This window comes from Lissotriton helveticus, chromosome 4_1, assembly GCF_964261635.1.
Source record: "Lissotriton helveticus chromosome 4_1, aLisHel1.1, whole genome shotgun sequence".
NCBI classification, from domain to species: domain Eukaryota; kingdom Metazoa; phylum Chordata; class Amphibia; order Caudata; family Salamandridae; genus Lissotriton; species Lissotriton helveticus.
The window spans coordinates 442,369,133-442,386,293 of NC_136063.1; the positions used below are offsets into that span (position 1 = coordinate 442,369,133).

At 46.6% G+C, this 17,161-nt stretch overlaps 1 protein-coding gene across 2 annotated transcripts in view; it reads left to right on the forward strand.

Annotated features, from left to right (window-relative positions):
* INTS8 (integrator complex subunit 8) overlaps positions 1 to 17,161 on the forward strand; it is a 552,137-nt gene that overhangs the window by 410,262 nt on the left and 124,714 nt on the right. For both annotated transcript variants that reach the window (XM_078687009.1, XM_078687008.1), the window contains exon 22: positions 7,559 to 7,677. In XM_078687009.1, coding sequence (XP_078543135.1) covers positions 7,559 to 7,677 — 119 coding nt within the window. The remainder of the gene's footprint in view (positions 1 to 7,558; positions 7,678 to 17,161) is intronic.

A 17,161-nucleotide genomic window follows, 5' to 3' on the forward strand; every position in this document is an offset into this window, starting at 1 on the left:
AATTTGAATTTGAATTTGAATTTAAAAACATTTCTATAGCGCACTTTTACCACGCGGTTTCTTGGCGCTTTTTGGATTGCAGGGAGGCCAACAGGAGCAGAAGGGGTCTAGGCATTATAAGCTCGGGAGAATAGCAGAGTTTTTAGACCTTTCCGGAACTCAGTGTAGGAGGGTGTCCCACGGAGTTCCGTCGGGAGAGAGTTCCAGAACGCAGGAGCGAGAACTGCGAATTTTGTTCCGCCTGCCTTTTTCTTTCTGAAACGGGGGATAGTTAACAAGGCCTGATGAGAGGAGCGGAGCTCTCTGCCCGGCATGTAGGGCTTGATGGCGGAGCAGATGAACTCCGGAGCGGTGCCCATTTTGGCCTGAAAGGTGGTGCAGCCAAGCTTGAACAAGGCTCGTTCTTTCACCGGCAGCCAGTGCAGGGCCTGCAACAAAGGAGTAACGCGGTGGAATTTAGGCAGGTCATGAATCAGGCGGGCGGCCTGGTTCTGCACTAGCTGCAGACGGTGAATGGCATAGGCTGGGGCGCCGTTATAGATGATGTTGCCGTAATCGAGGCGCGAGAGCACCATAGCCATCACTATAATTTTGAGAGCGGGTAGGGAAAAGAAGCGAGAGATCTTCCTAATGGTTCTGAGGGAAAAAAAACTGGAGGAAACAACTGAATTAACCTGTGAATGGACGGAAAGTGAGGAATTCAGAAACTAGCAGGTACTGCAGCACCATGCATTGATGATATCCACTGGCTCCTCTGGAGACGTGCAGGCATCACTCATGAACATGCCTTTCGATGAGTCTGGTCTGTTTGGTAAGAATGATAATTCAGCCCTGGAATGCTTTAAAGAGAGTCAGGCTACAGTACTTTCCTTGTGCCTTTCTACTCCTGCTAGGCAATTACCTCCGCAGTTTTGTCCCTTGAAGGGATACTCCAATGGCTTGACATACCTGTAAAACCAAGGCCTCACTGTTCCTAATAGGCACTCCAGTCCTTTTGGGGTCAGGGGCGGGATCAAACAGACCACATCCGGGTCACCAGGTTCTGCGAACATCCCAGTCCCTCCCACTGCAGTAGCAGCCACCAAGCCAATTTAGTCTATCTTAATGGCACATGACAACCCTGTAGGGAGCAGGGTCAAAAGTGATCCAAGTGTGGCAAAATATAACATCCAAAAGGTGGGTCCTTCAGATTGTTAAACAGAATTATGTCCTGCACTTCTTTTTTGACCCACTGCAAGTTCTGCCCACATCATAGCTGCTTTCAAAGGAGCACCTTCCATCTTGCTTTTAGATGTCCAATCTCTTTTGGCCAATGGTGCCATCCTCAGAAGTAGGATTTGATGTAACTCTCACTATTTCCTCGTACCGAAGAAAGATGGCAGTGTTCATTCATTCTATTTTAGATCTTTGCTCTCTGAATGCCTTCAGAAGAACAAATTCAAAATGCTCATGCTGGCCCAAGTTCTGCCTGCCCTGAAGCTGGGAGACTGCATGGTTTCTTTGGACTTGCAGGCAGCATACTTTCATGAGTCCATCCTGCAGTCCCACAGATGTTACCTGCAGTTCAAGGTAGGCCTGGAGGTTTAATCTCTTCCATGCGTCTGATGGCGGCCGGCTGACGTCACGGTGGGCATGTGCGTCGGATGTCCAGGGGCTGTCTGATCTGCGCATGCGTCAAATTCCACCGCATTGCGGCAGAATTTGCGCCGCAGCCAAGCAGTTAACAGTTCACTGTCCTTCACTTTGGCTTCACCGGCCCCCCCTCGGGTGTCCACAGAAGTGATGGCAGTGGTTGCAGCACACCTTTGGAGGATGGAGATTTCAGTTATCCCTTACCTGGACGACTGTCTGTTAAAGGCTAGCTCTCCTCATCGATCAGCTCTGGTCGACTACAAAGCTCCTGATATTGTTGGGGTTCACTAGCAACATTTCAAAGTCCCACCTGACTCCTTTGCCTGAGGCTCCCTTTCAATGCTGCCATTTTGGATACGGTGCAGTTCAGGGTCTTCCTTCCCTCACAAGTCCAGGACATTCAGGCAGTGATCCTGATGTTTCAGCTTCAGCCAGGGTCTCAGTGAGAGTTACTCTGAGGCTTCTTGGTCTTTTGAACTCTTGCAACCTGCTTGTGAACTATGAGAGGTGACATATGTGGACTCTGCTGTAGAACCTGAAGTCTCAGTGGGCCCAACACCAAGGCAAACTGTTAGATTCCAACCAGGCTTTAGAGGAAGCTGCAAAAGATATTCAGGGGTGGCTTCTCTACTGTAATTAGACTGGTTGCTGATCCCCCTCCCCACCCCTCCCACAACTGACTATGCTGACTGATGCGTTACTGCTGGGCTAGAGAGGTCATCTGGTGTAGTGTAGTTCCGATAGTACCCTTTCATGCAGGACCTAAGCTGTTTACGGATAACATACTGTGGTTTTGGTGGCAAACTGAGTCGGTACACCCCCACCGAATATGTCTGCCTATGTTTTTGCATTAGCTAGCTCACAGTGCTTCTAGAATCTCCTGTTATCAGAGAGATTAGTTTGTGCAACTTCAGAACATAATAACCTCAGACTCGTGGAAACAATATACTACTTTTCACCCAGTTACTCGTGCTTGCTTGTTTTGCTCTCAGAAAGATACAGAGAAGAAACAGTTGAGTGTGTTTACAATAAGAATTTATTGTACCGTAGTTCTTCTCATATAAAATAAGTGCGCTGCTACAACTGTAATTCAGTAGCAGCGATATAGAACCAGCAGTACAGTGAATAGAAAGAAATAGTATTGTTCTACCATTTTGCAATAGTCATGAACCCATACATGAATATGACATACATTTATAAAATAAAGTGTGTACTCCTAAGATGCCTGTCTAGATGTACCTTAGTGTACTAGCATGTGCGTAGGTGCGAAAGATCCTAAGTTCCTAAGCCTAAAAGCCAAGAATCCCACTAGCATTTAGTCGAACCCCCATACCTGAATACTGAGAGTGTAGGACTTTGCCCTGGACTTGAGCTGGACACCCCGCAAGAGATCGTCAGACCACTGTCGGCTGGAGCGATGGCATGTAGCAGCGTCTCTGGTCAGTGTGCCGGCCTTGAAGTCTCGGTTCCCTCCTGCTTACTGATAACAAGAGGTGCTGTATTTATTCAGTCTATGTGCGTATGTTACCCATTATTTAGCATGAGGATTACATTGCAGATTAAACCTTGTGCGTCGATGGGAGAGGTGAAGTGGACCTCCTGTAGAGTGTACTCCTAAATTATTCATATGTGCTAAGGATGTCGTCTCAACAATATTGATTGGGAAAAACCCACCCTCTGCATGGAACTAGGTGAAGAGTTTAGTCTATGAAAGGTTACACTCCTTATAAGGCGTTATGTCTTACAAGGCATTCTGTCCTTATTGGAGTTATGTCCTTACAAGGCTCATTCATATGAAATGACGGGGAGATGATGTAGGGAAAGAGTACGATGTTACCTAGACCTAGATCAAGGTCCGATATGAAATATAACACTGGGAGCGAGAGAGATCAGAAAACTCTGGTCTCCGACAGGGACCCGATTCCACACCAACCCGTTGAAGTTTCGGCCCATTGGTCTGGCGCTGAAAGCTTTCCTACCATCTTTCAAGGGGAGGCTCATTCAGGTTCTCATGGAAAACCCAACGCCATGTGCTACTGCAGCAAGTAGGGTGGGTAGGGTTCTGGGCCATTAAAGAAGGGTGGACCATCCGGGCATTTCCTGGCAAGATATTTCAATGCCAAGGTAGACAAACTCAGTTGACGGTGTGGGCTCATGGTGAGTGGTGATTACACCAAGAGGTGGTGCAGGGTGTCTTCCAGCAGCGGGGAGAACCCTGGCTAGATCTTTTCACCATAGTCAAAAAAGGACAAATTTGAAACTTTTCTCACTGGAGTTCCCAAGAACGCTCTCTCGGAGACGCATTCAGGCTAGAATGGCACACCAGGACTTTCCGCCTCTGTCTCTTCTGCCTCAAGTTCTAAAGAAGATCAGGAGTGACTGGACCCAAGTCCTGTTTGGGCCAGGAGAGGGTGCTATCCTGAGCTTTTGGACATGAGCTTCTGTCCTCCAATCATGCTACAACTTCAGAAGGATTTTCTGTCACAGCAGCATGGCAGGGTTCTGTACTCAGGCCTGCGTAATCTACACCTCAATGTGTGGAGAATGAGTAGAGGCACCTAACTGTATTTGATTTCCCTCTGAAAGTTGTGGATATCATCCTAGCGGCCAGACGTCCATCGACAAAGTTTGTAAATTCCAGACACTTGGACAGTTTTATAGCCTGGCGTGGCAATGGCAATATGGACCCATTTCAAGCCAGACTGTTTGGTGCCTTGTTTTTAAGCTCTGTCCTAGTAAGGGTTTACAGTTGGCACTATCAAATGTTATTTGTCTGCCCTTCAACTTATTTTTGCATTTGCCAGACATGCCGTCTTGTTTGAATCGTCTGTTGTGATTAGGTATTTAAAAGGTTTGGCTCACATATCTCCCCAAACCCTTTGTGATGCCACAGTAGAATCTTAATTTGATTCTCACTTTCCTCATATGCACTCCCTTTGAGCTTCGATGTCTGCTGCCCCTGCAGACTATTCTTTGTTGCCCTAACATCAGCAAGTCGCATGAGAGAGCATCAAGCTTTCTCAGTGCAGCTGCCCTACACGCCTTTTTTCTAGACAAACTGATGTTGAGGACCAGAGCAACCTTTTTGCCAAAGTCATGACTCCTTAATACCATATTTTATTGGTATACATTCAATTGCTGAAATATTCATCATGTTACATCATTATTTTGGGTAATGCATAGATGTATTGTCAAATCTTATGCTTGATACTAACATAACTTTAGAACAAAATAACTCCAATGCAATCATATGAGTCAGCCGCATTTGTAATAGATAGGTATAAATCGTAGTTACGATCGTTCGTCATGACTCCTTTTCATAACAAACAGTCCATTACTGTTCCAATGGTTTTTGCTCCACCTCACCCCTTGAAAGAGGAGGAGAGACTCCATCAGCCTTAAGACAGCCTTGCGTTTCTATATTGAGCGTACCAAAGACTATTGGGTGACCGGTCACCTCTTCTGGGGAATCTCTTGTGCAAAGAATGGCAAAACAGTGCAGAAAAGGGCTTTTTTCACAGCGTGTAGTCTTCTGCATTAAAATCTGCTATACACTGGACAAGAAGCAGCTTTCGGGTGGACCAAGCTATTCCACCAGTGCCAAGGTTGCTACCACTGAGTTGGCACGCAGAGCGCCAGTTCTGGATACCTGTTAGGCTGTGAAGTGGGAATCAGTGCACACGTTCACGAAGCACTCCTGCCGTAACAGCCAGGTCAACAGGAGGGGCATTTTGCCTGTTCAGTCCTGCAAGTCTTTTTGATCTGAACCATTCCACACATCCACCACCTTGGGAGGCACTGCTTTGGTATCTATTCTGAAGGGCAGAAATCTGCAGTTAGAAGTATACATCAGAAGAGCAAGTTATTTTGTCTTCAGTACCGCTCTTTCTGGTTGATACTCTTTCTAATCTCAGATTCCTCACTGCCCTTCTACATCCCGGTTCTGTGAAACTGTCTCTTTTTTCCATCTAAAGAGATCCCAAACTCATGATCTGCACACTGGTACCTCTGATTATTGCTGGGATCCACGTACGGGGCCGCAGACAATGGCAAGAAAGAAACTGACATTAATGGGATCATGCTTGTGTAGAGCTCTATCATCAGTCCCAGGGCATAAGGAAGTGAACGCAGAACCACATGGTGCCACCTGCTGGTGGGCAGGAGCCATGCTGTTTTGAATCCACCAGATCCAGTATGGCATCTCGGAATAGTCTAAAGGTGAGGAATCCTCACTCCTTCTGACACTCTCTCTCTGCAGCTGCCTCCCATAGTTGGTGTTATCGAGCCACACTGGATTTCCCCATGCCTGATGCCAGTTGACATCCCACCTACCAACTTCACTTCACCTTGACCATGGAGATCGCACTTCAGTTAGTTGTTTCTTGCTATACAGTGTGCCTCAACTGCTTCCTGACTGAACACTATATTTCTCCAGAGTTGGAACCTTCCCCCCCAATTCCACACACCCCTGCTGCCCTTTACTGGATGCACAAATATTAAATGCACAGCCAAACTCCAACAGCACCCACTGCCTGGTGGGTTGGCCATTGGCTGCTGATAATCTATTAACATGGCCTCTGAGTCCAAGGACAACACCAACTCTAATACATACCACCAGGAACATATGAGACTTCCAACAACCTTGCAGGACACTTAGCACTTATTAAAACGGGCTAAACATCCCACACATAGGCCACAATAGGTCTTTGAACATGGGGGTGTTACCTGTTCTCTATTCCAGTGTCCATGCTGGGCATACATTTTGCTAGTGCACAGAAGTCATGAGGTTGTCCCAAAACTGGCTATAAATGTTTCAGTTGTGAAACTGCTACTTTAAAATAAAACTATTGGAACCCAATAGAGAATAAAAGTACTACTGAATTTCCAAAGTAATGGAACTAGCTGGACAATATATTTGTTATCTATATATAATCCTTTAAAACTCACTCGCCATGAGCAAGCCTAGGCTGTTTGACCTTTGTATCTTCTAAGAGTCCCAATCAAAATTGGGTGAGCCTGCAATAGTATCTAGTTCTTGAAGTTCCAGCGGGAACAGGCAACACATGTGATCAGGTTTATTCCAGTTGCCTTGGTTCCCTGTCCTTACAACGGTAATAGAATACACAAGCTAGAGAGTCAATATGGCCTACTGGTCAAGGTGTCTTCCTTGGCAAACAGGACTTTGGTTGACTTCCTTATCTGTGCACTTCTCTGTCTATTATTCGAAAGTATTCAAAATGCAGTGGGAAAAAAACAACTCTAAGGTGATGTTACTTTAAATTCCTGTACAGCATTGTATTTTCTCAAAGGGGTGTGTCATGTGGCACTCGAGTCTCCTTCCCTTACTTGTAATTTATGAATGTGCGCTACCTTTCAAAAGCAAGTAAAATTAACGGAAAAACTATTATTTAACTTTGGTACTAGACGCATAAAATGTAAACCAGCCTTAATATTGCGCCATGCCTTTAGTAATATCACAAATGGGGGGTGTACTGTCACAAGAAACACATTTTGTGCATTGCACTGCACATATTTTCAATGTTGTACTTTCTGCATAACGTGATGCATGTATTATTTTTGACGTCATCACTCCGGTACACACATTGCACATGTGGTGAAGTTATTTTAGTGTCAGTGAACATCATCGAAGCATAAACTGCGCCACTTTGTGTTTTATTGCAAAATAGACTTGTGTAACTAAAGAAAAGGAATGTAGTGATTCGTAGCTTCTTGCATCTGTGCAGGACTGAAACATTTGTGGTTTTGTCTCACATGCTGTAGTTTCAGCTTTCATGTCTATTTTTTCTGTGGTAGTTGATGTCTATTTTTGCATTAAAGCATGAGGCTAGTAAACACAAATATTTTTTGTATAAAACTATGCATAAACAAATTCGGTAATTAAGATCTCTAATCTTTTATTTCCAAGCCTCCAGTCAGTCGATTTTGAGGCTGTGGCAGTGACCATGAAGGAATTGGTGAACTATGCACTGACAATAAATTCAAGCAATCACTCTTGGTTAATCATCCAAGCAGACATATATTTTGGTAAGTGGAACTAAATATGTTTCTTTTTTCAGTTCTGTGCCTTCTTTAGGTTTCGTCTACACAGCGTTTGCGCCGTGTCCTAGAGAAATCTGTTAGTTTTAATATACATTTTAAAGTGATTTACATCCCACCTCCTCTCTTTCCCGGCTTCTCATTGGTTCCTGTGTGTGCCTCTTTGCTTTCCTCCATTTCCTCCATTTCCTGCATTTACCAATGCGTGTTCATCGTCTGCTTCTTTTATCTTTCAACTGCTTTGGTGGAACTATATTTTCATAAAGTTTTGCCTTTTACTATTGCAGCATATATATATAACAATTTATCACCCGGAGAGATTAAGTGATTTGTATTGAATCGCAGGATGTTGCTCAGCACCACCGAGACTCAACATGCATCCCCAGCTCTCCAGTCAGCAGCTCTGACTGCTGCGCCACATCCTCCCCACTTCCGTGTTATCTGTTAGAGAGCTCTTTCCTTTTACCAGACGATGATTGATGAAAACAGCTCTTTATTCATTACATAGGCGAACCCGATGCATTACCAATGCTTTTTTTCCTGTGTAATTAGACCAATGTTTCATAGCTTTCCATGTCATCTTCCAAATATTTGTACATGCTTAAACTCGAAGACAACTAGAAACTGTTGGTAAAACATTATGCCTATTTCTTGGTGATATGTAAAGAGAATTGCAAAACACCAATTTCTCAATTATCTTTATACAGCAAACACAACTTTGAAGCTGAATTACAGGATTAAAACACATTTCTGTATCTTACTGGAAATATCTCCTTTTGCACGGAAAATGTAAATCTTGGTTTGTGCTCTTAATTCAACAGCAGCCTCAAAGTAACACAAATGGATATAAATGCTGGAGTTAAACAAGCCACTGACTATTACTTATGTTCGCATCCATTCCTTTGTTTGTGTGCTCACTCTGTAACCGAATCACAAAGGCAAAGTGGTTGAAGGGAGAAGAATACCCTCATTGTATTACATTTATGTTTCAAGTTAAGTTTTATTTATTTATTTCTCAGAGAATTGCAAGAGTACTTATATAAATAAAGCAAACTGTAGTTTTGCATAAGTACAGATTTGCATACATATTTCCTTTTTTATATAATTACTGCTACGTTTGTTAAAATATATATGACATTGACATAAGGTAGAAGAAATAAACATGAATGCAGTGTTAGATGGATCAACAAAATAACAAGCAGTTTCCGACATTAAAATAGTAAAAATGGAAAATTAATTCTTGTAAAATTAAAAATTGTAAGATAAAGTCTGAGTATATCACAGAAGACTTTGAAACCTTTATGAACACAAACATTTTCCGGTATTAAATACAATTTGTTTTCCATTTGCGAATGACCTGATCAGATTTATCTGTCCATTTTTGTGGGCAAAAGCCAAGCATGCTGTAATCCCTGCAACCACCATCAAATACAGACCAAGCAGGACAGTTTGAATATAGAGATCAATAGACTTCTTGGTAAATCAGTAGTTTTCTGTAGAAAAGAAATGTCATAAAGAGATGAAGGCGAAAGCCACACAGGACTGCAAGGTGAAACAGTATGTCGCCAAATATCTGAAAACTCCACCCCTTGACCGGTCGAAAGGATTGTCCTGATCCCACTGCAGATAATCATCACTGTCAAAGTTTTCGGTTAAGTCCAAGAAGAAACATAATACATCGAAGTGGAAATTGTCCCCTTCCTGCCACTCTCAAACTCCAGCTAGGGCACAAGGGTGTCAACATGCTGCCAGTCTTGCTCCCTGTCTCCATCGGAGCCATTCCAGAGTCTAGTCCCAATGCATCCCTAACTTCTTGGTCCATCTGCAATGTCACAGCAAGTGCAGGCCTTTAGGCAGAACCCCCAGGATATTGTTAGATGTGCAAATTTTGCAACGCAAAAATCGAAATATTTCAGCATTATTTCCTCATTTGATTACATTTTTAATCATCCCTTTTCAGCCTTAATTCTGTGGAAACTGTTGTAGCAGACTATTGCACTTTGAACTAGACATGTTTAAAGTGTCTGAGAGCGAATGTCTAGGAATTGTCACCGGCACTGTACATTATGGCACTTTCATCCGCAATGTACACTTGCCTTGTGATGGGGTGTACAAAAGTGGACTTAGGGATGCATTTTGTTTTTTCCAGACAGCATTGCAGGCACACCCCAGAGAAATTACGGGGGGAAAGAGAGTCATAATGGCGTACCATTCTTGGCGCTAGGGATGCCTTTCAGCGGCCACCTGACAAGCCTCAAGGCTGCTGCCATTAGCTGCTCTGAGAGGAAGCCAGCGCTACCCACTGTGCACTTACTCTTAACTGACACTGGAGGAGGATTGGCAACCTATTGTACTCTCGGACTTTGAGCAGAATCTACCACGACCTTGGCTAAGGCTGTACCCTGGTCCCTCCAGAGCACAGCCAGCTGGCAATACTTCTGATTCTGAAACTTTGCCCGTACCACGATATTGGGCTTAGACTTTGCACATTCTTTTCGGCACAGACTCTTACAGTGTCAATTTTGGTGAAGGGGATGAATTTGTCCCCCACTATGATGAGGAAAATTGACATGAAGAAGTACAAGATGCCAGTGGCCTTGATACTTCTCCAGACACTTGCCTTTTTTCTCCTTCCAGCGCTGCCACCAAAGAAAGGGCATCTACAGATCTTTGGTTACCATTTGATGAGGCCCTCATTGATACGCACTTGGGCGAAACCGTGTTTAGGGCCACCAGTTAATTGGCTTGTTGCTTGGTGGCACCCCCACCAGCTAGCACCAGGCAACTCTGACTTTCCCACACAACACCCGCACCTGAAAGCTTTGTGGTGCAGGCATCCAACAGTAATTCAATCCAACACCTTCCCCACCATACCACCTGTCCATTTGTCTAAGGAAATATAAACATTTGACAAGCGCATGGGTTCCTCCATGAGCCTTGCTCTGCAATCATAAACCCCAACTGTCTTCTAGGCTGCTACTCCCATGCCCTATGGGACACTGTGGCCAAAGTTTTAACAGCATTTCTGTACGACCATAGCGTGTCTCTGACATAAGCTATCCAGGATGACCGCGACAGTTACATTTGCCAATCGCTGACTGCATCCAGGTACCCTTCTTGAACAGGCCTTTCAATAGCTCGTCTTTTCTGTGCCTAAGCTGATTCAGCCTGGGAATGATTTTAGGAGAGCAGGGCCGCAGCACATTGCTTGGGTTTGTCTGCCCCCACTAGACAGTTTCACCAGCAATTTCGTCCTCTCTGAGGCCATGGCAGGGGTTTTCAGTTTTCGAGCACCATAGCCCTCTGCAAGCCCAGCCGGACTTCCAGCCTTTTCGTGACTGAGGTCGCAGATCACAAAGACAACAGCCAGGACTTCAGGGACAATGTGCAGTTTTGTTCCACACCTTTCCAGCAACTGCAGCCGCAAACCTGCTTTAGTGTGTCCTTACTGGAATACGGCCATCCTGTCGGAGGCAGGATCTGATATTTCTATTCCAGTCAACAAACTTTATTTCAGTCATTGTAGACCATAAAAAGTAGATGATACAATGCATATATAGCTGAATTTGAGCAGTATTAAAAGTTCATCCAAGGCAGATTATAAAAGATAGCCATGATGCATTTTAAGTTAGTCAAGTGTCATTACAGCAATAATTCAAAGAGTAAAAACAATTAAAAACAGGTTAAAAATGGTTAAAAGGAAAAAAAGTCAAGATGAGACAAGGTACAAAGAGAATTGTTTAAGGTTGCTGTGGTGATGTTGTGTCATCTACTTTTTATGGTCTACATTGACCGAAATAAAGTTTGTTGAATGGTGACAAGCCATCTGTCAGACAAGTGGGTCCACCCAATTGTTCATCAGGCTGTACCCTTCCATTTCTTTCCATCCTTCTACCACCATCAGAGCAGCTGACGGAGGATCCCCCATCCTTCTTGCAGCACGTTGTGCTGGCCCTATGGCCAAACAGGTCACAGAGAGGGTAGAAGGAGTAGAACTGGCTGTTGCTCCAGCTATTTCCTGGTGCCAAAGAAGTACAGAAGTCTTTGTCCTTTTATAAAGCTCTGCCCTCTCAATCCCTTCCTGTGGAAGGAAACATTCAAGAAGCTCAGGCTAGCCCAGGGCCTGTCTGCCCATTACACTGGAGTTTGGAGTGCAACATTGGACCTACAGAATGCTTTTTTCCATATCCCTGGTGTTAACGAAAGTGATGGCAGTGGTCCTAGCACATCTTCGGAGTTTGGGGTTCTAGTCTTCTCCTACCTCAACAACTGGCTGTTCAAGGCCTGCTTACCCAAGGCAGTTGTCATCCACCACCAGATGACAGCAGACCTTCTCCTGTTGTTGGGGTTCATGATTCACCTGCTGAAGTCACACCTGACTCCTTTGCAGATGCTCCCTTTCATCCCAGCCATTCTGGATAATGTACAGTTTCATGCCTCTCTCCCAGAGGGAAGAGTCCAGGACATTTGTGCCATGATCCAAATGTTTCCGTCCTGGATCTCAGTGTGGATGTCTTTGAGGCTGCTGGGATTGATGACCTAGATCCTGCTGGTGAGACATGGCAGATGGCATATGCAAACTCTGCAGTGGGACCTGAAGTCCCAGTGGGCACAGCAGCAGGGAAATCTGATTGTATCCAGATTTCGTAGGAGACTGCAAACAGCATGCAGTGGTGACTGGTAGAGTGCAATTGGGTCAGTGTCTGACCCCTCTCCTTACCCCACCCAGATTTGACACTGGTGATGGATTCATCACTTCTGGGTTGGGAAGGGCATCTGAGAGTGGTGGAGATCAGAGTCCTTTGGTCTCCAGCAAAAGTTTGACTCCACTATCAGTTGGAAGAGTGGGTGATTCACTCGGCTTTGTAGCCTTCCTGTCTACCATCAAAAGAAAGCTGGTGCAGTTGCTCATGGACAACACCACCGCCATATGGTACTGCAATAAGCAGGGAGGAGTGAAATCTTGGGTCCTGTGCCAGGAGGCTCTACGCCTCTGGAACTGGCTGTATCCCCAGGGAATTTCTATAGTGGTAGATTTCTAAATGCTAGGGCAGACTAACTGAGCCACCAATGCTTAGTGGTCACAAATGGCTGTTGCGCCTGATTGTAGGGCAAGACGTAGTATATCAGGAACGACCGGGCCCAGTTCACCTTAGTGACACCGGATTGGGTCGGAAGAATGTGGTAATTAGAACTCCTGGGTATGGGCGTCTGTTCTCCGATCAAGATGTCGCTTAAGAAGGGTCTTCTGTCGCAGCTGCAAGGCAGGAAGCTGCACCTGGACCTTCACAAACTGCATCTCCATGCTTGGAGATTGAGCAACAACAGTTGACCTAGTTTGACCTGAGGTCATTGATGGCATCTTGACAGCGAGGTATCCCACACAAAATCAGTCTACGCCAGTCGTTGGATCTAGTCGTTTTGTTCCTGACCCAGCAAGGACTTGCCATGTGCACTGTTAAATGCTGCGTACTGCTCTTACAGCTTTTCTGTGGTTGCGGGATCAGCCTTTGCTATATAAACCACCTATTGTGATGAGATTTTGAAAGGTGTGCAACTTTTGTTTCTCCTAAAAAACCTTTTTGGTGCCTCAGTGGGACTTTAATTTAATCCTCCTTTTTTTGTTGTGCACCTTTTTTGAGGCGTTGAACAGGTGTTCATTAAGACCACTGGTGTTAAAAATGGACTTTCTCATCACCATTACATCAGCAAGGCATGTGAGTGAGCTGCAGGCTCTTTTTGTCAACCCATCCTATACTACAGTTTTCCCAGAGAAGTTGGTGTTTAGGGCCTGAGCTTTCTTTCTGGTGAAAGTGGCTACTCCATTTCATGTTGGGCAGAATATCACACTTCCAGCCTTCTTTGCCCCACCTCATCCCTCTAAGGAGGACAAGAGACTTCACTATTAAGTCCCAAGAGGGCACTAAGCTTTTATATTGTACACAACAAAGAACATTGGGTGGATGGTCAACTCTTTGTGGGTTTGTCAGAGACAAAGAAGGACAAGACAGTGCAAAAACAGTCCATCTTTCAAATGATGGTTCTCTCTATAAAGATCTGCTGCACACTAGTGAAGATGTATACAGTCTTGTGTCCCGGCACACTGTGTCAATGGAACTAAGCTGTACCCGGCTGATGAGCCCATAACAAGGGTGAAACCGGTCCTAGGTTGCTTGTGTTCCAGTTCAGAACCAACATGTGAAATGCATTAAGATCATTTTTGCAATGGACAGTGTTTTTAAACCTTTAACAGATGCACAGCTCATGCATGTTGTTTGAGGGATCATTTGGTGTATGTGTAGGATAAAATCTGATTGTTGATTAGGATTTTTTGAGTTTATCTAATTCTTAAGAATCATCAAAGGCAGATGGGTCAGAGCTGCCATCACTATAAAATATGGAAATCTTTTTTAAAACGTGTCCATAATTAGGAAAACTGAGTAGTTCTAAAGGAATTTATGCATTTAAATAGGGATCTCCAGTGTCTAAGATGGCATGTGAAACTAGGTCTAGCATGAACTGTTTGACAGCATTTATGCCCATGAATTTGAAAAAGGGCTAGGAATTATAATGGGATCAAGGGATATTTTTAAAACATAGGAATTTAAATAATTTCTGTCAGACTCGTTGTGGTGAGGAACCCTTTCCCAAACAATAACATCCAGCACAGCATAATAATATCCACATTTGTAAAGCGCACAATCACCCGTTAGGGTCTCTAGGCGCTGGGGGCCGTCGGGAAGATTAAGCAAGCTATTGCCCAGAGTCACATGGTGCTGGGCTAATCTGCCGCCGGTGCCGGGGATCGAACCGTGATCCCCAGATTCCGGAGTCAGTCGCCCTGGCCGCGGCGCCACACCTCTTCCTCATATGTAGTACTGTTCACAGCATGATAATCCTATCTGAAAGAAACACGTTAGTGATAGATTCCTTACCTTAGAATTACCCCCAGGCAACAGACTGGATCCGGAAAGTTTTCGTCCGCAGTACCACTGCGCGTCGGTAAGCGTCGTCGTGCGGCTCCGCATACGTCGTAGGCGTCGTAGTCGCCGAGATGATGTCGCTGGAGCTACGTCGACGCGCCCACGCGTGCTGACATCAGTTCTTTCTTTTTCCGCGCCAGCAAGCCCAGATTCGGAGAGAGCAGTAACCCAGTCACTTTTTGACTGAGTTATTTGTGCGACTTTTGTCTCTGCTTTCTTGAGTCTTTAACTTCTGGTGTATAGAGATGCCCTGTATTAAGTCTTGCGCGGCTTGTCCCTGCACAATGTTGGTGATGGACCCACACAGTGAGTGTCTCTACTGCCTGGGGTGTGACCACGACTGCCGGGCCATGGCTCTGTAAACTTTGCGGAAGCGGTCCCGAAAGTTGCTGGAGGCCCGGGAGTCTGCTCCACGCCATTCAAGGTCCCGATCCCGTGGGAGGTCAAGGGACCGGTCATGGAGCTGCCACCACCACCATTGTTCGTCGAAGTCTTCGCACTCGAAGTCAGGTAAGGCGAAGCACAAGAAGTCGAAGAAGCGTTGTCACTCTTCGCCTTCCTCTAGCCTGTCGCGTGACATGGCTGAGGGTGCCGGTGGTGCCACCCACGAGGCTCCGGCGGACCCCTTTCAGTTGCCGACGGCCTACCCACCCTTCCCGGGTCCGCAGCGACTCCGGCCCAGCTACAGAACTTCCTGTCAGCCATGGCCCCCCTTTTTGGCCCATTGGGCCCTGCCGGAACGCTTTCAGGCCCCGTGGGTCCAACTTGGGGTCCTCGCTCATCTTCCTCGCCGGCTCCGACCCCATCATCGACGACTCCAGTCTCGACCCCGCAAGACCCCCATGGATCCATGCACGGATCCCAGCCGATGTCGAGTTGCCTCATAGGACCTCCACCGACATCGATGACTACGGCACCGCCACCGGCGTCGGCCGGCTCCATGGCCGAAGCCGTCCCCGGCTTCCACTCCAATGTGGAGAAGGCGCCGGACCGGTGTCAATCGACACCGATGGGGAATTTCTAACCCTTTCTCCAACCACCTCCACCGTTACTTCCTGCCCGGCAGGTTGGGGAGGAAGGGAAGTACTGGCAGGGGTCTGAGGACCCTCTCGCAGCCTAGTGCGAGTTAGACCCGGACTGGGAAGAGGATTTGGAGGTTACAGCTGACATGTATTTTACTCCAGAACCTGGCACACTGTCTCCTTCTACCGTGGCTACGGTGGAGGGTGGCTCATATTCTGTGGTTTTGAGTAGAGCAGTCGAGGCGTTCCACCTCGAGCTCCCTACGGTGGCTGTCAGGACTAACCTCCTGACAGAAGTGCTCCGGCCAGCGTCTTCCTCTACGGAGCCGCTGCTGCCCTTTAAAGACGCACTTTCGGACGTTCTTTTGGGCACCTGGTCCAGGCCCAACACAGGGGCTCCTGTGGATAAGAACGTGACCCGACGCCATCGACCTGCCCCGGGCGACCCCATTTCCCTTTCTCAACACCCAACCCCTGAGAGCTTGGTTGCCCAAGCCTCTGCATCCCCAAGCGCATTCCTTTCCGCACCTCCGGACAGGGAATCCAAGAAACGGTTTACTTCCGCCAGTTCAGGGCTGCGGTCTGTAAATACCGCATGCCTCTTGGGCCGTTATTCCCATTCTGTGTGGGACACGGTTGTGCAGGTGCTGCCTCAGTGTTCGGAGGAGGCCCGGACGGTGCTCTCCCAAGCTTTTGCTTTGGAGAGAGATGCAGCCAAGTTCACAATTCGTTGTGGTCTTGACACCGCTGACTCGCTGGGCAGGGCGATTTCACGACAGTGGCGCTACGCCGCAACGCCTGGCTGAGGACAACTGTTTTTTCCGGGGATGTCCAGAACACTCTGATGGACATGCCCTTTGATGGCACTTGCCTTTTCGGAGACTAGGCAGATAGTGCGTTGGAGCGTTTTAAGGCTATGCGCACTCCTTCAGCTTTTCGCTCCTTTCGTGGCCAAGGAAGGGGTGCCCAGACACGTTTGTTTCAGAGCCACAGGCCTGCGCAGCAACAGTCTCAGTGCAGCTGCGGATTTGGGACCCTCAGAGGTGGGTCACGGTGCCAGCGGGCGGGTCAGTTCACCACCTCCCCTGCCGCCACTGCCTCCAAACCTTCCTAGTTCGGTGTTTCAGGCCCACCAAACGCGAGTGGGTGTCAGGATTCGCCATCACCTCCACCACTGGTGCACCATCACTTCGGACAGGTGGGTTCTGCAGATAGTCCGACCGGGCTACTCCTTCCCCTTCGAGACTACCCCTCCAGCCATGCCACCTCAGTCCCACCCCATGTCGGGGGATCACTTGGCACTTCTTCAGGATGAAGTTGCGGGCCTCTTGGCCAAGGGGGCCATTGAGTGCGTTCCGACGCCAGAAGTAGGTCGTGGTTGTTACTCCCACTACTTTCTGGTTCCAAAGAAGGACAAGGGCCTACGTCCTATCTTAGACCTTCGGAATGACAATCGCTTCCTCCGGA